Consider the following 26,424-nt stretch of genomic DNA (forward strand, 5'->3'; position numbering starts at 1 on the left):
CCAGGAATGGGGAATCTCCACACACCTCCACCTGCAGAGCCGCACACTAGATATATGGCTGCTCTGTGCTTACAGGACCTGTGATGATGTCACATGGAGGGGAGGAGTCAGGGGTCACATGATCAGCTCCTCAGTGTTCTCCTATACTGGCGTGCACACATTTGATGAGGCGTGGTGTCAGTGGACGGTTATAGTAAACTATTGTTGCATATGTATGTGACCCCTGTTGCGTATGTATGTGACCCCTGTTGTGTATGTGTGTAACCCCTGTTGTGTATCTATGTGACCCCTGTTGTGTATGTATGTGACCCCTGTTGTGTATGTGTGTAACCCCTGTTGCGTATGTATGTGACCCCTGTTGCGTATGTATGTGACCCCTTCACACTCTTATTTCAATCTTTGCTTTATTGAATTCTTTATTGATAAGTTCAGGTGAGGAGAAGATTTGTTGAGCGACTTTAAAATAAAGACGTTTGGACCTGATCGGTCTTGAACACAAGTTGCTGAAAATGTGTGTATGACGTATATGGAGCAGAGCCGCATGTGTACGATGTTTACGGGACAATGCCATGTGTCTACGATGTCTATGTAGTGGAGCTGTGTATGTAACAGAGCCGTGGGTGCATGACGTGTATGAAGCAGAGCCGTGGGTGCATGATGTGTATGTAGCGGAGCCGTAGGTGCACAACGTGTATGTAGTGGATACCCCCTTTTACCAGTTTATTAATCCCCAAAACACCCGTGCAAGTCCAACATAATCCAAACGAGGTCCCACGACGATTCAAGCTCTGCTACATGTAAAGTTACAGCGTTCTATCATGGCACATGACCGCCTTCTATGAGGTTCAGGCAGACACTGAGCAGCGATCAGTGGTGACGTCACTTAGGTTAGCCGTGGCCACAGCTGGAGGTTCCCACGGTCCTCCACTTGTAACTGCAGGTAACTTGACCTCAGGTGACTTCAGTGACCTCACCTGAATTCATTCACCGCTCATCACGCGACTCACTCAGTCTGTGCCTGAACATCACAATGTACGTAGGAAATACTGTGGATAGAAGCGCAGAATAGGGTCTTACCAGGTATGGTAACAGATAAGCCAAGGTAATTTAAACCCAGAACTGTTGTTTTTGAATCCAGTAATTTGCATGATTTCACGCCAAATTTCATTACCACATACAGTAATGACAGTGTTTTTATTAGAAATGTTTTGGAAAAACACTGAAACATGTTATTAAATGATGCATTTTTTAAAGGATGTTATGCCTCCTCATCCGGGTATCACTTTTAAAAGGGCCCCTACCCTGAGAAATATTGTAGCCCCCAGCAGGTTGAGAAGTTCCATGGGTATGACGTCCCCACGGGGTCTTGGGGATTACTCGTCACTGGACCAGTGTTGGTTTGGGATGTCACAGCGGCCGGGCCTGGTTCCGTGACCCAGCGGTGTCAATAATAGTGGGGATGGGGTGTGGAGTTTGCATTTGTGATGCCATCTGTGGCGTGCGGCCAAGTATTAGTCGCTGCTGCGGGAGGTCTTCTCTGGGGCGGATGATCACATAGCTTGGATGGTACAGCTCTCCACAGGCAGAGCTCAGGCCCCAGGGAGGATGTGGGGAGTAGTAATTGCCTATGGTGCAGGGGTGTGATGATGGGAGCGCCGGCAGTGATGGGACAACACAGAGGTTGCAGTCAAACTTCTTTACTCACTAAGATTACACCGCCTTTGGAGTGCTGTGCTCTGCTGGTATGGGCTCCAGCCGATCCAGGATAGTTTGGAGGTCAAGGCCAGTGTTTCCTTCTGTGTGTCCTTTCTAGTGGTCTTCCCTGCATCCCAGCTTCTGAGCCGTGGAAAAGGGTCACGGGTGGTTGCTGCACTCCTCGTGAACCCTGGGATTACCCTTCTTCCTAAGAACGCGGGTCGAATCTCCAGCTCTGGACCACGGGCCCCTTTCTATTCTGTCTTTTTTTCCTGACATCTCTTCCTGATGCGTTCTTGACCCCCTTCCTGGGTGCCAACCTGGCACTAATTGAATTCTGTGTGAGATGGCTCCTAACTTCCCCTGAAGGTGCCCCGTCTCCTGGGTTGCTGAACTAGTGGGCAGGAGGTTCCATACCTCATGATGGCCACCCCCGGCACCTACCCTGGCCCAGTCCCAGTGAAAGAGCTCCCGTGTTATGTGTTGGATGTGTTATGGTGGTTTACCGGTGATGACATCCTCCGTATCCAAGATGAATGAGGTGCAGTACCCTGTGGCGCCTGAAGCTGCAGGGGCAACACAAGTACAGTGAACTCTGTTTTGCAAGCAGGGTCATATAGATGCTTTGCAAAAAAACTTTATTCTGTAAGTCAATCCAACATCCAAAATTAGAGGAAATCCTTTTGCTCTTCCTCTGTTTGGAAGATTTTCTGATAAAGGGCCGTCTCAGATGCCAGTCTTATTTTATTGTATACCTGATAGAATGCAACTGTAATAAACAGTATGTGGGCAGGACCTCTCGAACACTCCATGCAAGTGTAATAAACAGTATGTGGGCAGGACCTCTCAGACACTCCACAACAGACTTCATTCCCACAGGCGGAATATTAAAACTCTTTTTTACTACATGGACTCTCTAGGCATTGTACGGTAGTTCATAATAAAAATATGGCTTAAAGGGTGACCCCATCGAACAAATCCCTCCTAATACCCCTAATAGAGTGGAGGTATTAAATAAAAAGGAAACATTCTGGATATACAAATTAAACACTTTGAAGCCTATAGGTTTAAATGAGGTGACAGATCTGTGTTATTAATATTATTTTATCAATATATTTTTATTCAATTTAATAGATTTCTTGGTTTTATATTATTTATTTATATTATGATAATTTTATATTATCTTAATTCAGATCTTGACTTTTAAATATGTTTCATTTTATTAATGTTTATATTTATACATTTATATAACTATAAATTGTATATGATTGATGTTAATGATTCATGTTTCTAATTGAGGGAAGGGGTGTGTGATTATGGGTGTAAAAAACATTAAAATTAATACATCTAGTTGTCAAACAATTTATAGTAGGACATATATGTTCACAGTTCTGTTTATGTTGGAGGGCATAGTTTATTAATAAAGTTCTTATAAGGAATAAATATTAAAATATCCATATTGAATATACATAAGTGCTGACATGGAAGGATATATATATTCTTTTGGAAGCTTCTAGAGATTACACCATGTGACATGCGTCCAGCAGTAATTTCCCTATATAGTTTGAACAGTTGTCATATAACACACGATGGAGGGGGCTACTTGGGGTCCTGCACGTCGTCAGAATGCTTCCAGGCTGCAAAATGAACACATGCTGTCCAGCCTAGGGTATATCACCCCTGCCTTGCCATTCAGAATCCAAGGAGAGATGGATGAAGATTTTCTATTGATCAGTATGGACTAAATGAACTCTTTTCCGTAAGCTAATGAAGTATATTATTTTTCCTTTCTGTAACTGAACCCTGGCAACCATTTTTAAATAGATAAAATACATTTATTTTTTACATTTTTGAAGTCCTTTCTTTCATGCGCTTTTACGTATTTGAAGAAAAATATATTTAAGAGTATATTTTTAACATTTGGCAAGCTCAGTCATTCGTGTTGTTTCATTTTTGTGCTTCTTCCTTCACTTTGCATAAGGGGGGACAGAGACATATGCCTCCTGCAAAGTGACAGGGAATCGACAATTTATAAAAATCACGCAGAACCTAGGAAATACGTATAAGTCAAGTTGCATGAATGTTTTTTTTAAATGAACTTTAAAGACTTTATAAAGCCACAGAAGTTAATTTTTGACGTATTTTTGAGCAAGAACGATAAAGTCAGTCCATAAGAAGTATTGGACGTGCTGAATAAGGTGAATCAAGTCTTAGAGGATCATCCATGAGATCATCTGATCATTTCAGGTAAGAAAATGGATTTTATCTCTTCATATGTTAAGCAAAGTAAAATTCAGTTCACTTATTCAGATATTTCTAATGTGGAAGAGTTATGGGTAGGCCTTTATGGCGAGTGTGAACTTGAGAATTCACGTATAGAATGTGCAAGGTCTTTTAATAGAGAGAAACAGAAAATCAGAAATGTCTGTCATTTAGTCTATGAATTTCACAAGTTAATTGTAGAAAAATGTAAAAATGGTGGAAATAGACAATCTGAATTGTCAGGAAAGTCAGTGATAGAGAAATCCAAAGACTGCTTAGAACCTGGAATGTCAGTCGGTGATATGGTGAATTCTGACTGTAATGTTGCAAATGAAAAGTCAGATTTAGACTGTAATTTTGCAAATCAGAATCTTGATAATGGCGGCAGACATGTGCTGTGTATTCAAGGTGACTTTCAGAATACTGGGAAAGAAGCAGGAAATGACGTAGAGAAGCCAGAAGGGGGAGGAGCCATAGTGGGACACGTGCAGAGAGAAAATGGCGACGATCAGTTTCTAAAAATAGAACAGACTAAGTTAGGAATTAAACTTAGAAAGAATCTATTGGACATATGCAAATTAATTCCCGCTGTGAGACTGTGACCGGGGTTGTCTATGACGGTCGGTATGTCTCGCCCCGGTTGTGCTCACTCCATGATAGAAAGTACATCCACTCTAGGGTTAATGCTGTTTCCTTACAGGCTGAAGGAAGGGTTAAATGCAAACAGGAACAAGGGCAGGTGTGCCGGGTGTGAGGGAGTGAACACAACTCCCTGAGTTCTCTGCTGGAGAGGCACATGTATATTGGTGTGGACTTTTGTTTGGACATTAAAACCGTGTGCTGTGAAACTTAATGCCTGGATCCCGTGTCTTCTGCTGCGCAGCCGACCGTGCTACCTCACATATGGTGGAGAATGCGGGCATCCCAGCCGGTGAGCTGTAGCTTCCTTTTCTGGTGACCCGGTAGCACATGTCCTGGATTCAAGCGGCTATACTACGGCCCAAACCCAGCGACGCCATGGAGGACATACTAAAGCATTTGGCTCAGGCTAATGCACAGCAGCAACAGACCAATGCACACCTGCTCCAATCCTTGAAATCGCAGGACCAAAGACACCAAGAACAGCTGGTTCAGGCCAATGCACGTCAGCAGCAAGCCTTACAATTGCAGGAACAAAGACATCAAGAACAGATGGTTCTCCTGGCCAAGTCGATCCGTGCTGGACCGGCAGCAACAACCCCGGGACCGGGTGATGACGGCAGCGTCCGGAAAGCGGTGAGACAAGCGTTGCAAAAGATGACCCCGGGGGATGATGTGGAAGCGTTCCTGGCGGTGTTTGAGCGGGTGGCCGAGCGGGAAAAGCTGCCGACCCCCCAGTGGGCTGAGGTATTGTCGCCCTATCTGACGGGGGAACCCCAAAAAGCGTACCTGGACCTCTGTACCGAGGACGCCATTGACTATGTGACCCTAAAAGCTGAAATACTGGCACGGTTGGGGGTGAATACCTATGTACAGGCTCAGCGGGTAAATCAGTGGTTCTATGAGGAAGCCAAACCCGTACGCTCCCAGGCCTATGACTTGTTGCATCTTGTAAAAAAGTGGTTGCAGCCTGACACTCTGAGCCCAGCGCAGATGGTGGAAAGGGTAGTAGTGGATCGTTTTGTGCGCACTTTACCCGTCACCGTTCAACGGTGGGTAGGACAGGGTGACCCAAGTACCCTGGACCAATTAGTGTCCCTGGTAGAGCGGCATGTGGCTACGCAGGACTTGATACGGGACACTGAGACTTTGCGTACCGCCCGTCGGTCCAGCCCCTCCAAGCCTAGGGCCAAGGACCCACCGCTGACAACGGTGCAGGAGTCCCCTACCGTCCCGTCTGAGGCCGCGGCCGCCAATCCTGAGGTCCGGAAGGGTCTGTACCCTAAACGACAACCCGTCAAGGGGGTTTCCGTCCCCATTAGATGTTGGCGGTGCCAGCGGGTGGGACATATGGAAGCCCAGTGTCCACTCACCACGGAGCCCATGGATTGTGGGGTTACCCGGCGGGGTTCAATGTATGCTCAGGTGGTGTGTACCGCTGACCTGGTCTCCCCAGAGACGGAGCCCCACTTGTGCCAAATACAGGTGAATGGATGTCCGGTTACAGGATTGTTGGATTCCGGAAGCTTAATGACCCTTGTGCGATCCACCTTGAGGGCTAAAGTAAAGGCCACAGGACGTACCGTGGGGGTGGTTTGCATACATGGGGACCGCCGAGACTATCCCACGGGGATTGTCACCATCACAGCACCTTGCGGTCAGGTGCAACATGAGGTGGGACTTCTTAACACTCTTCCTTATGACGTGATCCTAGGAAGGGATCTGCCCTATTTTTGGACTTTATGGAAGGGACCCCCTAAGTCTCCTCAGATATTGGTCAGTCCGGGACCTGAGCCCTACAATCCTGAATCCGGGACACCTGCCGTAGAAGTCCCCATGATAGGGACAGAATGTGAACCCGATAGGTCGCCCCTAGAGGTATTGGCAGGAGAGGCTGAGACGGTCGAACCCATCCCGGAGTTGGAGGCGTCCCCGGATACGTTTGGGACTGCCCAACTCCAGGACCCTACATTAATACATGCCCGGAGTCGGGTGACAGTAATTGACGGGGTGGCACAGCTGCCCGGTGCCCAGGTAAGGTACCCCCATTTCGCTCTTAAGCAGGATTTACTCTACCGGGTAGATGAAATACGGGGCGTGGGGGTAGAGCAGTTGGTGGTGCCCCAGCCGCATCGTCGGCGGGTCCTCGACTTGGCTCATAAACACCTGATGAGTGGCCACCTAGGGGTCAAGAAAACGCAGGAGCGAATATTGCAAAGGTTCTATTGGCCCGGAGTCTTTGGGGAGGTAAAACGGTTCTGCGAAACCTGCCCGGAGTGTCAGCTTACCGCACCCCTGACCCATTTTCGCAGTCCGTTGGTACCGTTACCCATTATAGAAGTCCCTTTTGAACGGATAGGGATGGATCTGGTGGGGCCCCTCGTAAAGTCCGCTCGAGGGCACCAACACATCCTAGTGATCGTTGACTATGCCACCCGGTATCCCGAGGCGATACCTCTCAGACATACTGCAGCAAAGCTTATAGCTCGGGAGTTGTTTGCTGTGTTCTGCCGGGTGGGGTTGCCCAAGGAGATCCTTACGGATCAGGGGACCCCATTCATGTCTAAAGTGACCAAAGAGCTATGCCGGCTACTCCAGATCAAGCAGTTGCGTACGTCTGTGTATCATCCTCAAACGGACGGTTTAGTCGAGCGTTTCAATAAAACCCTGAAAACCATGCTCAAAAGGGTAATTTCAAAAGACGGGAAAGACTGGGATATGATGCTTCCCTATTTGATGTTTGCCATCCGTGAGGTGCCACAGGCATCCACGGGGTTTTCGCCTTTTGAATTGTTATACGGGCGACATCCCCGGGGATTGTTGGACCTGGCAAAGGAAACATGGGAGCAAGAGCCCACCCCCCATAAAAGTGTGATTGAACACATTTTGGGTATGCAGAACCGCATAAGCGCGGTCATGCCAATTGTGAAGGAGCATTTACAGGAGGCTCAGGCCGCGCAAAGCGGCCGCTACAGTAGACAAGCCACCGTGCGGACCTTTAAACCCGGGGATCGGGTGTTGGTATTAATCCCCACGGTGGAGAGTAAATTCCTGGCTCAGTGGCAAGGCCCCTACGAGATAAAGGAAAGAGTCGGGGTGGTTAACTATAAAGTATTGCAGCCCGGTAGGCGGAAACCTGAACAAATATACCATGTCAACCTATTAAAACCTTGGCAGGAACGGGAAAGCCTGATGGCTGTTTTTTCCCCATCTCCCTCCTCTTCGGGTCGTTCACCTCCGGCTCCAGCGACCTCCGGAGAGGACGAACCGGAAGTAAGGATTGGAGAAGCCCTCACCAAGACTCAGAGGCGAGATGCCAGACGGTTGGTTCAGCAGAACCCCGATGTCTTCTCCGAGCTGCCCGGTAGGACCAGTCTGATACGACATGATATTGTCACCGAGCCCCACCTGAAGGTACGCCTGAAGTCATACCGGGTACCGGAGGCTCGACGACAAGCCATATCGGAGGAAGTAAAGACAATGTTACGCCTGGGGGTCATCGAAAAATCCCGGAGTGAATGGGCTAGTCCGATTGTCCTAATACCAAAACCCGATGGCTCCTTAAGGTTCTGCAATGACTTTAGGAGATTGAACGAAATATCCAAGTTCGATCTCTACCCCATGCCCAGGGTGGATGAGCTGATTGATAGGCTGGGACAGGCGCGGTATTTTACCACGCTCGACCTGACCAAGGGGTACTGGCAGGTGCCACTGACGGAGTCCGCCAAGGAGAAAACCGCTTTTGTTACGCCGGAGGGTCTCTTCCACTATGTTGTCTTGCCTTTTGGGTTACATGGCGCTCCGGCCACGTTCCAGAGGTTGATGGACTTAGTGCTGGAACCCCACCAGGCGTATGCATCAGCGTACCTTGATGACATCATTATTTACAGCTCCGATTGGCAGACCCACTTGGAACAGGTACAAGCGGTGGTGGACGCGCTTCGAACAGCCGGATTGACAGCCAATCCCAATAAATGTGCGTTGGGACTCACGGAAGCCCGCTACTTGGGCTACGTGATAGGCCAAGGAGTGATTAAGCCCCAAATTAACAAGGTTGAGGCGATCCAGAAGTGGCCTAGACCCCTGACCACGAAGCAGGTTAGGGCCTTCCTGGGTATCGTGGGGTACTACAGGAGGTTTGTAAAGGATTTTGCGGGACTATCAGCCCCCTTGATGGACCTTCTCAAAGGCAAGAAGTCTGTCATGGTGCGCTGGACTCCGCAGGCCGAGGACTCCTTCCGGGCCCTGAAGGGGGTGCTGTGCGTCCAGCCCGTTCTCGTACACCCTGATTTCCGGAAGGAGTTCATAGTACAGACTGACGCCTCAGAGGTCGGCCTGGGGGCAGTGTTGTCTCAGGTGGTTCAGGGGGAGGAACACCCCGTCACCTTCTTAAGTAGGAAGCTCACCCCTCCCGAGCGGAATTATAGCGTAGTGGAGAAGGAGTGCCTGGCGATTAAGTGGGCCTTGGAGTCCCTACGCTATTACCTGCTGGGACGGCAGTTTCGCTTGGTGACGGATCACTCTCCACTGGTCTGGATGAGGTCCGCCAAGGAACGGAATGCCCGGGTTACCCGGTGGTTCCTTTCTCTGCAGAACTTCCGGTTTACGGTTGAACATAGGGCCGGTGGGTTGCAGGGCAACGCCGATGCCTTGTCCCGCGGACCGTGTTTGATGGCGGGAGTTCAACCCCGCACGCTTGAACTGAGAGGGGGGTATGTGAGACTGTGACCGGGGTTGTCTATGACGGCCGGTATGTCTCGCCCCGGTTGTGCTCACTCCATGATAGAAAGTACATCCACTCTAGGGTTAATGCTGTTTCCTTACAGGCTGAAGGAATGGTTAAATGCAAACAGGAACAAGGGCAGGTGTGCCGGGTGTGAGGGAGTGAACACAACTCCCTGAGTTCTCTGCTGGAGAGGCACATGTATATTGGTGTGGACTTTTGTTTGGACATTAAAACCGTGTGCTGTGAAACTTAATGCCTGGATCCCGTGTCTTCTGCTGCGCAGCCGACCGTGCTACCTCACACCGCATATAATCCTAAAATACATGTTTGCAGAAATTCAGAGATATTTGAAAGTTCCGTTGAGAAGTTAAATTTAACCAATAGTGAGACGAATCAGTTATTCCTTATGTGGATACCTCAGCATTTCTTTAGACAATTGGCATTAAAAAAGTCTTCTGACAATGAGACATTTGATTGTTCAAATGATAACGATATCATAAGGCTGAAAAATCTCATCTTCTATGCAAGGAATGAATCTGATCCAAATTATGAGATGTTAAAGGAATTACAAGTTGAACAGAATGAGAGTACATTCTCATTTATGTCCGTTTTTGAACGTTTGTATAGGGCGGTCATTCCAAATGTCAGACTGAATGGAATGATCCATTTATTCATCAAGAAATTTAATTTCCTTGATAATACAGCCTGTACGGTGGCATTAAATAAAAAGTCCCTATTCGAATGTACGACATTTATCGATTTTGTTAGAAATCGCCAAAGTCAATCAAAACAGAAATTAATTAATTCTGAAAAACCAACACGAAAAAGGGAGAGATTCTGTAAAAACCCAACAGTGTCTCCCAGATCCAGATATTTTTGTGACAAAATGTATGAAATTCGCAGGAAAATGCATACATGTTACAAACCATACAATCCATCCCAATTATTATCATCTAAAAATCTTTTTCCACAGGAAAAACCTTTGTTTCCCTTGTTTTGAAAGACAGAAACAGGTGTCTTGTGCAGATTCTTTCCCCGGGTTAGAATTTGATAGCCAGCAACAGCTGGGTGGTCTTTCAGAGAGAGACATTCTTTCTCATTTAAGAAAGAAACTTGGGTTACAAAATAATTTCAGAGATTCCTACAAGTTGAAAATGAATCTAATAGATCGAATCTTTGAAGAAAAATTTAGGTTTGGTCTTCAGCTAAATAAAGTGGATTTCTGGGTAAATTAATTTTATTATTTGATAAATATGATTATTCATATACAGTGAATCTATGCATATATATATATATATATATATATATATATATATATATATATATATATTAAAAATAGTGATAGTAAATCAAGGTCATATTTTCATTTAGTTAAATGATAGTTTAATGTTATAAATTAATAATTTGATCTCTGTATATGAATAATAATATTTAAAATGTAATAATAATAAGAGAAAGTAACTGATTCTAAGTGTTTCATTTTTTTTATCATAAATATGATAATAATTTTATTCTTTTATTTCCCTCAGAATTTATCAGTAAAGCAGATTGATGAAGTAGTAACTTTTTATTTATACATTTGTTCTTGTCCTCAATCAGGTAACATATATCTTATTGTGTAAGGTTAATCGTGAAAGCATGATTAATAATAATTATTATTTTCTCAGGTACCAATTGCCAGAGAACCATTATTTTAACGATTCTTTTATGAATATATATCTTCTTTAGAGTTATTAGAAATGTAATCTGAGTTCTGGAATGAAGTAAAACTGCTTGCTGTTTTGGAATGGTGTTCTTTGCACGTGACCAAAGCATGTGACACTCGAATTACTAAAGCTAATAATAATAAATGTCTGTCCTATGGTCAAATGTACAGTATGTGACTATCAAAGGTACCTATTTCTCCTGAGTATATGTAATAAATTTATTCGTATACTTCAAGAAGTTTTGAGATGCGCATAGAGAAATTGAAAATCAAAAACAGGGATTTATGTCTGTCAATGTTTCTATGTGGATTTATGTTAAAGAACCATGACAGTCTTGTGTGCATAGATGTGTCTATGAATGATTGATTGTCTGAGCAGCTGCCAATGTCAAGTACTTGGATAAGAGGTCTTTGAAGCTTCCAAAAAAAAAAGGAATTTTTGTTTTAACTTCGAGGTTATAATATGTACGGTATGTATATTATTAGAATAAATAAGTTATAGTACATAAGTATAAATAATGAAGGAATTTATACCGAATATATCTTATTCTTAGACATATTTCTTTAGTATAGAGATGTTAGGATCTTTAGTAAGGGTTTATTCTGAAGAGTTACATTCTAGAATAAGGTTTTAACGTTTTGATTTTTATACAGATTTGTGTTAGTTACTTTTACTGATACACAGATTGGTAATCATTTTTTTTCTTTTCAAATATGGAAGTGATATGTATAATATGGTCTTGAAGATATACAACATAAATTTTAATTTAATTTAATCTTGACATATTAATTTTTATAACATCACATTTCATGATGTTGAAAGGGAAAGGTTGGGTTTTAATCACACATTTATATTTGATAAATATATGTTTACAGGATACTTTAATAATTAATATTTCAAGTACAAAGGAAGAATTGGGAATAAAAAATATATTTGAAGTATATCATAATGCATTTATATAGTAAGAGAAGAGTATTATTTGCAAGGTTACATGACTTAATTATTGTTATAGGTTACTGATATGATAGGTATGGAAATCCTATAAGATACTGGTAATATTAAGGTTATGTATTATTAAAGACATAGGTGTTATATACATAGAAGGCCTTATTTTTATTTCAATTTTTATTTTTATTCCGATTTTCATTTTTTCCTTTTATTCCTATTTTTTTATATTAATTATTATTATTTAATATTCACATTTTTAATCAAAATTTTAATTCTACAATTTTTATTTTTTCTTCAAATTTTAAATATCTCAATTGAGAAAACACTTCAATATTTAGTTAAGTAATATCTAATATAAGAATATTACTTTATTAAATATGAATCATATTAAAAGGGAAAGTTCCACTTGTTGGAAGAAAAGAATACTTCCTTCATCAATATATACAATTGTTTACTTCCTAGATATACATTATTTTTATATCAGTATGTTAACACAATAAGGATGAAATATTACTTATAGTTATACATTTTCTTGTATAGTAGGTTATTTAATAAATAATAGACAAATCAAATAAAATTAAATTAGAGTAATAAAGATGGAAGATCGAGGTACATCTAGGTTTACCTTCCTATATTTACAAATAATATTTATATTGTATTTTTAATCAATAATAATTTATAATGGGTATTATTGTGTTTTGATGGAATCATCCAGTCTTTCCTAAAAGGTTATTAGCTTTGGTTTATAATTTTACAAATGATCTAACTAAATAAGCTACATTGTTGCCTTTCATATTTATAATATGATACATGTTATAGGTACACATTATATTATTTCATATTTTATATTACATTTTGGTTACATTCAACACATTGCCACCTATGGGTTTGGAAGGGTAATACACCAATGACAAAAAAAAGGTTATTACATGAGAATACTATTGTCTACACCATTATGCAGTATTTTATCATTCTAAGTATCAATTATATTAATACTTCTACGATAATAATAATGACATGGTATTATAGTATTAGAGTTATGATACGCTGTGACATTTATTAGTGATAGTTATTGCCATATTTGGTATCTAGATTAGGGAATTAATCAGTCTTCAATCAAGATTACAGAAGATAAAAAGACTTTATAATTTTTCTAAAGTTAAAAGGGATTCTGCAAAAAGGTCCAAAAGGTAACGTCTCAAATAAGACTGTGTAAACACAGTGATCCTATGGTTCCAGGATGGACAATGACACATGGTCTGTGCCTTAAGACCTCACTACAGTTACTAAGAAGAGCAATGACGTGTTAAAGTTAACCCCTGTCGTGCTGACCAAGAACGTCTTAACATCTGTTCCAGGATTTGACAACAGGCAGCATGGAGGATAAAGGTGACTAATGTAAATTACACTGCACAGACATCAAAGACTTATGCTATTCTTCTACACTCATGAACTGTGGTTTATCAACATTGGCTATGGACTTTGTAATAAAGAATAAAGTTTATGGACTTGATCTAACGATGATAAACGCAATACGGGACTGTATTAAATCGGTAACCATTCATCTTTTATCAAAGGATTTATTTCTAAGAGACTGTGTTTATGCCGGATTACATCGGAGATAAGAAGACATCATCTCAGAGGACATCATATGGTGACCGGATTTGTTTTGCATTTCTTTTTAGGTCTAGCGAAGTATAATTATATATTTTTATATGATTGATCAGTCACGGCCTATCATAACATGAATCCACATTATTATATTATTGAACTTACAACATGAATAATGCAAATTGATTATTATTCATCATTATTATTGATATTAATCCATTATCGCCAAATAAGGAAAGAAGTTTTGTTATTTTAATGATGTATTAATTAATTTTCGGGGTTAATTCACCCGCTTCAAGGGGGAAATGTAAAAAACATTAAAATTAATACATCTAGTTGTCAAACATTTTATAGTAGGACATATATGTTCACAGTTCTGTTTATGTTGGAGGGCATAGTTTATTAATAAAGTTCTTATAAGGAATAAATATTAAAATATCCATATTGAATTTACATAAGTGCTGACATGGAAGGATATATATATTCTTTTGGAAGCTTCTAGAGATTACACCATGTGACATGCGTCCAGCAGTAATTTCCCTATATGGTTTGAACAGTTGTCATATAACACGATGGAGGGGGCTACTTGGGGTCCTGCACGTCGTCAGAATGCTTCCAGGCTGCAACATGAACACATGCTGTCCAGCCTAGGGTATATCACCCCTGCCTTGCCATTCAGAATCCAAGGAGAGATGGATGAAGATTTTCTATTGATCAGTATGGACTAAATGAACTCTTTTCCGTAAGCTAATGAAGTATATTATTTTTCCTTTCTGTAACTGAACCCTGGCAACCATTTTTAAATAGATAAAATACATTTATTTTTTACATTTTTGAAGTCCTTTCTTTCATGCGCTTTTACGTATTTGAAGAAAAATATATTTAAGAGTATATTTTTAACAATGGGGTCCTGTGTGTGGTTATTCCGGCACTGTCCTTCGCACTGTAGTCATGCGGGAGGGCTTCTCGTCTGAAGCTTGTGAACTTTCTGTAATCTGCGCAGACGCAGTGAGGTAATTCCCATGGTCTGAACTCTTTTAACCCCCACGCATGCGCGGTGTGGTTCTCTCCCACGGACCTGAACTCCTGTTACCCCTCACGCATGCGCACTCCTGCTTTGCTCTGGCACTCGCTTTCTGAACCTTCACAGCTAGAATCACTATACTGAGGAATACAAATATATGGTGCACATCAACACTCCCCACCAATGATTAATATTCTTTAATTCTATTAAAATTCATTATTTCAACATTCCTTTTGTTTTTAAAACTGAAGAAATGTTCATTAATTACTTTCCTCCATGGATTTTTCTTCATTGCTTCCTGAACAGCTTCATCTGTATTTGCTCAACATGAAAACTCGCAGGCGGACCGCCACCTCCATGGCTTCTAACTGGGTCTGTTTAGGGCCCTTATACAAAAAAAATGTTTAATTTTCACACATATTGCTTTTTTTTGCTTATATGAACTCCTTCTAGTACGTTACCCTCATATGTACGATTGCCGCACGCGATCTCTGCACACACTGTATATTATGTCTGCACTACTATATGAAACCTCTCAACACTTCTTACCCATAAGGACTTTCCTGCTCGTGGTCTCTGAACATTCGCGCTGCATATCAAATTTTGCACAACCCGTCACTATACACACACAATTTTTTATTTTTCTTCCGTTTTCTCCTTTTCACCTTTGATAAATAATATACAATTGTGAGATTCAAAGTTTTTCATTATTTTTATTTATTTTTTCTCTCTCTGTAATATCATCATCAATTTATTTATTTTTTAACATCCCCCCCATTTTTTAACACAAAAAATACCATAACCTTTCTTCTCTTCCCATTGTTTATCATGATCCCCTATATAGGGCTGTGGATAGAGCCTTCAGCCAGTGTATTACTACGATCCCCAGTAAATCCCACAGTTCTAGACTCTCAGCATTCTGTTATATTTCCAAGAAATATTTTTGCATTGTTCTTTTTCTCTTTTTCCTTTTTGTTTTGTAATTTCTAGATTGTTGCGATATTTGTTACTTCCAGGACTTTTAAAGTCGTCTTTTAATACAATATGCTTTAAATCTTGTTGCCGTTATTTGATTAGTCGATTGTCCTGCCAGTATTTGAAATACAGCGGGCGGTCCTCTGACGTATCTGTATGTATATATATAGGTTCTTTCCTCTGTAGTAGACTGTTGATTTTTACTTGACGTCCTGATGAAGGAGACAGAGTTCTCTGAAATGCATCGACCTGAATAAAAGCATAAAAAGATGAAATAATCAACATCTGATTTTCTGGTGATAGCGCGGCATACACCCGATCTCCCTCCGATACATCTGAATTCGCTTTCCAGGGCTGCGGCTGCCACCATCTTTTACGTGCATTTCGCTCAACAAATCTTCTCCTCACCTGAACTTATCAATAAAGAATTAAATTTAGCAAAGATTGAAATACGTTTGAAGGGGTCACATACATACGCAACAGGGGTCACATACATACGCAACAGGGGTTTAATATAACCATCCACTGACACCGCGCTCCATCCAGTGTGTGCATGCCAATATAGGACTACACTGAGGAGCTGATCATGTGACCCCTGACTCCTCCCCTCCATGTGACATCATCACAGGTCCTGTAAGCACAGAGCAGCCATATATCTAGTGTGCGGCTCTGCAGGTGGAGGTGTGTGGAGATTCCCCATTACTGGGGCAGGCGGCATTAACCCCTTCAGCTTTGAGACTTTCTTGGTGTCTTTCTATCGCTGATTTCTATGAATCGTGAGGTTTTTGTTCCTTTTCCTCTGATAGATACAGACGCCCCAACTATGAGAGGCCGGAAGTGAGGAAACCCGTCTGCCCTCAGTCCTCGGCCCCTTTCTGCCCTCAGTCCTCGGCTCCTTTCTGCCCTCAGTCCCCGGCCCCTTTCTGCCCTCGGTCCTCAGCCCCTTTCTGCCCTCAGCCCCTTTCTGCCCTCGGTCCTCATCCCCTTTCTGCCCTCAGTCCTCGCCCCTTTTTGCCCTCGGCCCCTTTCTGCCCTCGGTCCTCGGCCCCTTTCTGCCCTCGGTCCTCGGCCCCTTTCGGTCCTCGGCCCCTTTCTCCCCTCGGTCCTCGGCCCCTTTCTGCCCTCGGTCCTCGGCCCCTTTCTGCCCTCGGCCCCTTTCTGCCCTCAGTCCTCAGCCCCTTTCTGCCCCTACACAGTGTAATGTTCCCCCGGAATGTTCCCATTATATGTTTCCCCTTATTATCTCCAGTAATTGTATTATTACAGCGGATTCTCTATGATGTTACATCGTCATCTTCTCCCCATTCAGGTCCCTACAATATCGGATCCTCTCAGTGGAGATCTTCTATAGAAGAGAATTCTCCTGATTGCCCCGTGAAGGATGGATATGGCCAGGGACAAGATGGCGGAGAGGATATTACACCTCACCCTAGAGATCCTCTTCCGGCTTACTGGAGAGGTGAGAGATTCTGATGACGTCACATTACATCATTCTTATCTATGGGAATAACAGATGGACAGAACTGGAGAGGTGAGGACTCTGGAAATGTCTGGAGTGAGATTTATTACTGTGTCTCTCCATAACCAGGATTACACAGTAGTGAAGAAGACCTCTAGTGAGCGCTGTCAGGCCCCTGTGTCTGAGGGATGGGGAAGACCCCTGAGCCCAATCACGGGGCCTCCACCTCAGCCCCCGATACATGAGGACATCAATGACCAGAAGATCCTAGAACTCACCTACAAGATGACTGAGCTGCTGACTGGAGAGGTGACACTGCTGGGAATTCTGGGACATTATACAGTAACGCTATGAAGGGATCGGGGGTGACGGTATCATTGTCTGTGTCAGGTTCCTATAAGGTGTCAGGACGTCACCGTCTATTTCTCCATGGAGGAGTGGGAGTATTTAGAAGGACACAAAGATCTGTACAAGGACGTCATGATGGAGGTTCCCCAGCCCCTCACATCACCAGGTAATAGACAGGACTAAATACACACGGCCTATAATTATCTGTATGTAAGGGATGAATTCAGTCCCTGTATGTGTCTCCTCCAGTTCTATCCAGTAAGAGGACAACACCAGAGAGATGTCCCCGTCCTGTTCTCCCACAGGACTGTAAACAAGAAGATCCCGATGTTCCTCAGGATCATCAGGTAGATGGAGAGAAGGTGTCATGAAATCTCCCTATGATGTGTAGACGGCTGTGAAGGTCTTGTGCTTAGTCCTGTTTTATCCTCCAGTATTATATGTGTTATACTTGTGTAATGAGAGCGGTGGAGATGGCAGGATTAGAGCTGATCATAGATGTGACTTCTCCTCTGTCTGTGCCTTTTACAATATTTGTTTCAGGGGGAAGATCTGCCCCATATTAATACTACAGAGACATATGTGAGGGGTGATGAGCGGAGTAAAGAGGAGATTCCTACAGATAACCGCCCAGGTGAGTAGTGACCACTAAATGCAGAGAAGTCACAGATTCTTCTCAGTCACCGGCTGTGGCTGCTTTATCAGGGTTGTAGTCCGGCCATATCAAATGGTCACCATTCTTCTGCTAGACCACCACATGCTCCTCCACCCAAGCTGCCCAGATTTCCTATCTGCAAAGCCAAATGACAGCGTACGTAGAATGTGCAGACAACTTAGAAAATCATGGGAAGAAGAATCTAATCTGTATGGTGGACCCCTAAGAGAAAGCGGAGGGTAATGATGCTGGTGACGTCCTAGATTCTTAGTTTGGTGCCGTGTTCGCCAGGTGAATAAAGATTGATTGTTCTCAGTGGGAGAAACAAAATAATAATCTTGTAGTTGATGAAGAGACCTCAGTAGACTGGAAAGCTTGCTTTGTAATATCATTTATTATATTTTTATTCGTCATTAATAAGTATCATAAATACAAGATTCCTATTGTTTCTCACACTTAGAACAATGAATCCATCTTCCTAGTATTTTGGCATCTTATTGATGGATCTTTCTTCTGTCCCTTCTGCTGAATGTGCTGATAGGGTTGAATTATCCCATAGAGGGTACATGGAGGCCGGTCAGCCCACCCACGTGATTTCCACAATATAATTAGAATGAAAAAAAGGAAAGTAATTAACACAAAGTTCTGATATTTTTACCTTCAAGAGCCTGAAAGATATTTTGTTTGTTTAGAATTCCACAAATGTTCACTATAAAAAAAACTTGTACTCAAGCATCAAAAATCAAAAACTCTGTTTTTAGTCACAGTAAGTGAATGTGCAAATCAAACATTCCCCAAGAGGTGTAGGCAGAACCACCAAAACGAAAATAGTGATACAACCAAAATATATGAATTAAATATCACATTTTTATTGAAAATTACATAAAAAAAGAAATAGCACCCCCCGAGCAAGTTACTTGCAGACGAAACATACGTCGGGGTCAGCAGCTTGCAGAATATTTTGACCATCTACTAAGGTATTCATTTAATTCCCACTTGCTATTATATCATTGCGCTTATTTTACGATTGTCCCTTAGACCTTACATATGTTGATATTCACAGTGTATTTTGGGGATTCTTTTTGCACTGGCACACTTAATACAGTTTCAGTTCTCCATAGGCCCTGTATTTTACTATTCCATGCACTATATTGTTTTTTCATAGTATTATATATGGTTTTACTTGTACTGTCCCCTGTATTGCTGCTATTAGGGTGTATCCCTGTCCTGATTTTATATTCTTTGCATGACTGTTTTTTTTATGTACTTTTCAATAAAAATTTGATATTTTATTTATATATTTTAGTTCTGTCACTATTGTACTGGAGCATGTCTAATATGTCTTCAGGAATCGCATCTGTCAGAAAATATTGGTCCCTACAATAGTCTTGATTGTCGAGAGCCCCCGAGCCACATACTGTAATTACTCCAGATGTGTCACCTCTAGTTACTAAATCACTGACGGTGAAGGCTGTCGGGTGGAGGGTGGTCATTTTAGTAAATATGTTATTTTCTATAGTCATAGTTATCTCTATAGTGGTTGTAACAGAGAAAGGGGAGCCAGCATGATCTGAAATCCATGCATCATGTAAAAATTGCTAATTCACGGATTTATTCCAACTGTACTATAATAAAATGAGAGTTTTAGCAAATAACTGATCAATTTTTTGAGCTACCCCTGCCAACGTCACAGCAAATCTCAATAGGGGGGGTTCTACTCTATATTATGTATTTCATTTCCGCCTTTATCAATGGTTGCTCTCTTTGGCAATGGGAAGGTCAGTTCTGATATAGTCCTGTTATGTGTTTTTGCGCCACATGCTGGGACCTGGGCTGCCCTTTATCCATTATTAACTCTTTTGCAACATGGAAGCGGTTATATACAGTTTACAGGTATGTGTGCTCCATTAGGTTCTGCTTTTAATTTTATCTAGGAGGCCGCATGGCACATGAAATACAGAATATAGTGTAGGATCCCCCTATTGAGCTTTGCCGTGACGTGGCAGGGGTGGCTCAAAAAATTGATCAATTATTTGCTAAAAATCTCATTTTTTTATTATAGTACAGTTAGAATAAATCCGTGAATTAGCACTTTTTATATGATGCATGCCATTTTGAGATCGTGCTGGCTCCCCTCCCTCTATAGTAGTTAGTACCAAAGCCGCTCTTATTTCATGGCTTTCCACTGCAGCCAGTTTTCTGCTCCTATCCAGGCCCTATTTCTCCAATCTGACATCTGTCACTTTACATGATAACATCTTTGTAATGCTGAATCTGATCCCAGTGTTTCTGAGATTTTTTTCTGTGGCATATTCTACTTTATCTTAGCTCTAATGTAAGGGCATTTGTTTTGCATTTATTTAAAAACAACTGAAATTCTCCAAAAATGTAAAAGAATTAGAAGTGATCAAACATTGCATTTGATGCTCTTAAAACAAATAGTGAAGCCACAACATATAGTCAGTAAATAGCATTTACCTTATTCTGCTTTAGACTAAATGACTCTGGAAATTAGCATGGAGTGGATGTTGCAGAGTGAAAATTGCAAATCTACCATTTTAGTGGCCAACACATAGTGCCCAGCTTGTGCTCCACGAGACAATCTGTGAATGTTTATGTGGGTTCTTCCCTGTGGCAATGCCAAACATGTGGATACTAACCATGTTTGGGCCACTGCAAGGCTGAGAAGCATCTTGGATATTTGGCTTTGGGATTTGCTGGATTGGATTAAGAAGCCATATCTCTTTGTTATCAAGAGTCTTTCAGCTACAACCATTGTGGAAATCCTCCATTTTTCCACTGATAGAGAAGCAGTTTGGTATAATTTTATCCTACAAAATATTATTTGATGGCTTATTATTCCAATATACGAGAAGAAAAATGAACATAGAGGGTTGAACATCATGGCCTACTGGTTCCTGCTCTGAGGACTACTGTGAGATTGTAAATGGTTTTCTTGTATAAATACCGTATTTTTTGGACTATAAGACGCACTTTTTTTCCCCCAAATGTTGGGGGATAGTGGGGGGTGCGTCTTATGGTCTGAATGTAGGGCATGGCTGCTGGGAATGAGGGTGCTGTGATGGAGCGGGTCATCGGGGGCACGAGCAGGCAGCAGCAGCGTCTGCCGTGACCACGTGGGCCCGCTCCTTACATATGCACGCCCATCCTCCCGCCCATCTCTCAGCGCTTAAGCCGGTGCTGACAGGTGGGCGGGGTGATAGGCGAGAGGGGCGCGCATAGTAAAGAGCCGGCCGTGATCACCCCTGGCAACTACAGCCTGGAGTGATCATGTGCGGCTGTATTCACTGCCCTCCGTGCGTCATCATCAGCACGAGGTGCAGTGAATCAGTGTACTCACCGTTCTCCTGCAGCACCACGATGTCCTCCTGTCTGCCGGCCGCGCTGTGTGGAGACTAGCGGTGCTCACCGCGATGACGTCATCGCTGTGCGCACGTGTCCCCACAGCCGCGCCGGCACAGACAGGAGGACATCTCGATGCTGCAGGAATCGTGGCCGGCTCCCACAGCACTGCCGGCACAGACAGGAGGAGGAGCGATGCTGCGTGGAGCGAGGAAAGGGGAGTATGAACGTTTATTTTTTTTCTGTGTGCCACAGGATGCAGGACATATAGCAGGATGATGGGGGTATATCAGGAGGATGATTGGGGGTATATGAGCAGGATGATGGCGTATATAGCAGGATGATGGGGGGTATATTAGCAGGATGATGGCGTATATAGCAGGATGGGAGCACATACCAGGATGGGGGCACATACCAGGATGGCAGTATATAGCAAGATGGGGCTATACCAGTATGAGGGACATATATATATACAAGGCAGGAGGATCATTACCAGGATGGGGTACCCTAGTAGAGAATTTGGGGACATTACCCCCATAACAGTGTCAGCAGCAGATTATCGCCCCATAACAGTGTGTCATGACCACATTTTTTGCGTAAAATTTTATTTTCCTATTTTCCTCCTCTAAAACCTGGGTGTGTCTTATGGTCTGGTGCGTCTTATAGTCCGAAAAATACGGTAATTACAATTTATATAACTTGTAATTTCTTTAGCTATGTTATACACACGTGTGCAAGCGAGAGTGACCCACTGGGCCACAGCACTGAATCAACCAGAAAGTGCATAACTAAGCAACTACCTCATCTTCAGTAGAGCCTCTGATGATGAGGATAGGTTTGTGCTGGTCAGAAGGCTTGCAAACGGGTGTCCACTGACATAGCCACTGATCAGGATCCGGTCTTTTTGTTCCCATTGATGGACGTTCTCTTGCTGCATACCTGCGAGCTGAGTTCTGGAGATAGTGGGAGCCATGGCCTGGGCAAACTGTTATGCTTGCCGGTGCAAATGGGAGTGGGCCCACTGGACCGCAATATCGTCTCAACCAGGAGGGGTGTATCTAAGCGGCTACCTCAGCTTCACTAGAGCCTTTGATGGTGAGATTAGGCTTTTGTTGGAAGGTAGATGCCAGGTGCTACTCCGGGGAGTCCTGGTACTGCAGCAGCGGGGATTGGATACTGACAGTCACTGATGTGGTTGGGTGCAGATTTGACATCTGGCCTAAGCAGATTTGACAGCTGAAACGACAGGTACAGCAGATACGGCAGGCACAGCTGATATAGATACATGCAGCATATTTCCTGGGCACAGCGGATATCAGGATACAGACACCTGTTCGAAAACACAGCATAAGGCTATGTGCGCACGTTGTGTTTTTTACCGTGTTTTTGTGGTGTGTTTTTGAGCTTAAAACTGCATGACTTTGCTTCCCCAGCAAAGTCTATGACTTTTTCTTTTTGCTGTCCGCAACCTGCTTTTTTTAAGCCGTGTTTTTAAGGTGAAAAAACACCTGAATATGTCAATTCTTTTCTGCGTTTTCCACGCATGCAATGCATTGGAAAAACGCAGCAAAACGCAGTGATCAAAAACGCAGCAAAACACAGCCAAAAACGCAATAAAAAACGCAGCGTTTTTACCGATGCGTTTTTGCCGCGGGTGCGTTTTTTTGTGTTTTTTGTGTCCAGAAACGCAGCGTTTTCCCTTTCGCCCATGACAGCACCACCTGAGAGATAGGTTCCGCCCACATCAGGACAGGAAACCCACTGATAAAAAGGCGGTACCTCTCCTCCACATCAGTTTGGTTTCCTGTCCTGATGGAAACTAATGTCTATTGATCATATATGCAGGGCCGCCACTTGGTCCTCTTCCTCTACCTTTTTCTGTCACTATAGACTTGACTTGTTCTCCACGGCCGACCCTTCTTGGTAGACGGGTATTACAGGCGGTGGTCCCTCCCTAAGGTGATTGGTCTCTAGAATCTCTCAGGTGGTGCTGTCATGGGCGAAAGGGAAAAATCTTAATTACTTACCAGTAATGGGATTTTCAGAAGCCCATGACAGCACCCTTAGTTCCCCCCCTATTCACTGGTTATGGGCACCCTTCGGGGAGTGTTAGAGTTAATGGTGTATTCCTTTGGTGGTGGTGTGATTAACATTTTTGTTTGTGTTTTGTTGGTCCTCTCTGGCTCTGTAAACCTACTGATGTGGAGGAGAGGTACCGCCTTTTTATCAGTGGGTTTCCTGTCCTGATGTGGGCGGAACCTATCTCTCAGGTGGTGCTGTCATGGGCTTCTGAAAATCCCATTACTGGCAAGTAATTAAGATTTTTTGAGATATGCAAAAACATCAGCATGCGCATAAAGCCTAAGACTCAGCAAATAGAACAGAAACTGACAACTAGCAACCCAACCCGTATCTAAGGATAGACCACGTTGCCCAAACACCTCTCATAGAGGGAGGATTCCTTAAATTCCTAGTGCCTCTTAGACATAAGTTGAGAGGCTGGGTTAGGGTACACTGACCCTTTAGTAAGAGGAGCACAAATGATTTAAGCACACTCCCAGGAGACCTGCCTGGCATATTGTAGGTCCTGAAATACTGTGGCAGGGACTGTGGACATGGAAGCCACCATTGGACGTCCGGGAAGGTAAAACTGCAGGGATGCCAGTAACGGCATTACAAGCTATTTTATAAATTTATATCCTTAACTTTGAATATATTATTAAAAATAATTTTTGTTCTTGGCAGATGTCTGTACGAGGAGATTAGAGGCACAACTGACATCTTCAATTTTTAAATCAGATGACCTTGATATCACACAAGATATAACTGAAGTGAATGCCTCTATTCCAGATACACCATCATCCCTTCACAGCAAAGATCTATCATTTGATTCTTTTAAACAAGTCCAATCTTCTGATTTATCACAGTCTATTAATAAAAATAAAAGTCACAAAAGAGGCATTACAAATCAAAGTGCTCTTACAGCAAAGAAGCTGTTTTCAACTTCAGAATATGGAAAAATCCATAAAAAAAATCACAGAGGGGAGAAAAGATTTTTTTCAGAGTCTGTTATGTTCCAGAGAACTCACACAGAAAAGAAGCCATATTTATGTTCAGAATGTGGGAAATGTTTTAACCAAAAATCACATCTTGTTACACATCAGAGAACTCAGACAGGGGAAAAGCCTTTTTCATGTTCAGAATGTGGGAAATGTTTTGCACTTAAATCACATCTTGTTAGACACCAGAGAACTCACACAGGGGAGAAGCCATTTTCATGTGCAGAATGTGGGACATGTTTTGTACGTAAATCCAATCTTATTATGCATCAGAGAACTCACACAGGAGAGAAACCTTTTTCATGCTCAGAATGTGGGAAACGTTTTGCAGTTCAATCAACTCTTGCTAAACATAAAAGAATTCACACAGGGGAGAAGCCTTTTTCATGTGCAGAATGTGGGACATGTTTTGTACATAAATCCAATCTTGTTATGCATCAGAGAACTCACACAGGAGAGAAACCTTTTTCATGCTCAGAATGTGGGAAACGTTTTGCTGGTCAAACAACTCTTGCTAAACACAAAAGAATTCACACAGGGGAGAAACCCTTTTCATGTTCAGAATGCGGGAAACGTTTTGCAGGTCAATCAACTCTTGCTAAACACAAAAGAATTCACACAGGGGAGAAACCCTTTTCATGTTCAGAATGCGGGAAATATTTTGCAAATAAATAAAATTTTGTTATACATCATAGAAATCACACACAGGTGAAGCCATTTTCATGTTCAGAATGTGAGAAATGTTTTGCAGATCAATAAAATTTTGCTAAACACCAAAGACATCATACAGGGGAGAAACCCTTGTGATTAGAATGAAGGAAATACTTTACACAAGTGCATCATTTTAAACATCACAAAACTCACAATGGTTGAAGCCATTACCATACCTAGAAGGTGAGAACTGGTTTAATTGAAATTTATAATTTGTTTACCACTAAAAAAAATTCACATTGGGAGAAATCCTATACAGTCTTGCTCATCATTATTGACACCCAAGAAGTTGAAGTACATAATGTGGAATATCTCATGAAAAAAATAAATCAAGTGAAACAGCTTTTTTGTATAGAGCACTCATGTTAAATACAAAAGAGAAAATGATAAACAACAATTTAAAACAACAAACAATGGGAAGGAAAAGTTAAAAAACATAAAGCTGTTGTGACACTGGTATTGGCACCCTTTACATTAAATTAGTATGGATACACATTTTGACTCACATGTGGTAAATTACAAATGAGAATCATCTGTGATAAATTGTCAGTGCCCATGTGACATGAATTAGCCAATGAATAATGACTTTAGTGTTTTAAAAAGCCACATGTTAGGCCCTGTTCTTTTCTCACAATGGTGAAGACAAAGGAGCTGTCTGAGGACATCAGAACTGCTATTTATTAGCAAACACAAGTTTTCCAAAGTGTATAAGTCCATCTACAAAGACCTTGGTATCCCAGTTTCAACAGTGCGCAATGTTAATAAGAAGTTTGCCAAGCACAAAACCATCAAGAGCCTCCCTGGGCATGGGGAAGAGAGGAAAATTTACAAGGTTGGTGCAAATAGTGGAAAAGCCACCACATCAAAAATTCAAAGACCTGAAGGCCAACCTGGAACAGTGTGTGTGAATAGTTTCAACAAGTACCATACACCACATACTAAACCAAGCAGAGCTTTATGGGCAAAAGCCAAGTAAGTAACTATTGCTGAAGAAAAAACATAAAAAGGAAAGACTGATCTTTGCCAAAAGTATATTGACAAACTACACTCTTTCTGGGAAAATCTTCTGTGGACAAATGATCCAAAAAGAGACCTTTTAGGCATGGCAAAGCAACAGTTTGTTTGCAGATAGTGCAATGAAGCTTTTAAGGAAAATTAACACCCTACCAACCGCTAAGCATGGTTGAGGATCCATAATGCTGTGGGGTTGCTTTGCTGCTTCTAGTACTGGAGGCCTTGACCG

The 26,424-nt window shown here is 42.3% G+C and overlaps 2 protein-coding genes across 2 annotated transcripts in view; one reads left to right on the forward strand and one right to left on the reverse strand.

Moving 5' to 3' along the window:
- LOC142259349 (uncharacterized) overlaps window positions 1-26,424 on the reverse strand; it is a 96,305-nt gene that overhangs the window by 10,962 nt on the left and 58,919 nt on the right. The window lies entirely within an intron of this gene.
- On the forward strand, window positions 17,442-25,302 carry LOC142259345 (uncharacterized). Its single transcript, XM_075331809.1, has 4 exons — window positions 17,442-17,559; window positions 17,643-17,740; window positions 17,937-18,027; window positions 24,157-25,302. The coding sequence occupies exons 1-4, from the start codon at window positions 17,475-17,477 to the stop codon at window positions 25,143-25,145; spliced, it is 1,263 nt and encodes a 420-aa protein (XP_075187924.1). The 5' UTR covers window positions 17,442-17,474; the 3' UTR covers window positions 25,146-25,302.

Source organism: Anomaloglossus baeobatrachus (assembly GCF_048569485.1).
Source record: "Anomaloglossus baeobatrachus isolate aAnoBae1 chromosome 5 unlocalized genomic scaffold, aAnoBae1.hap1 SUPER_5_unloc_9, whole genome shotgun sequence".
Taxonomy (NCBI): Eukaryota; Metazoa; Chordata; class Amphibia; order Anura; family Aromobatidae; genus Anomaloglossus; species Anomaloglossus baeobatrachus.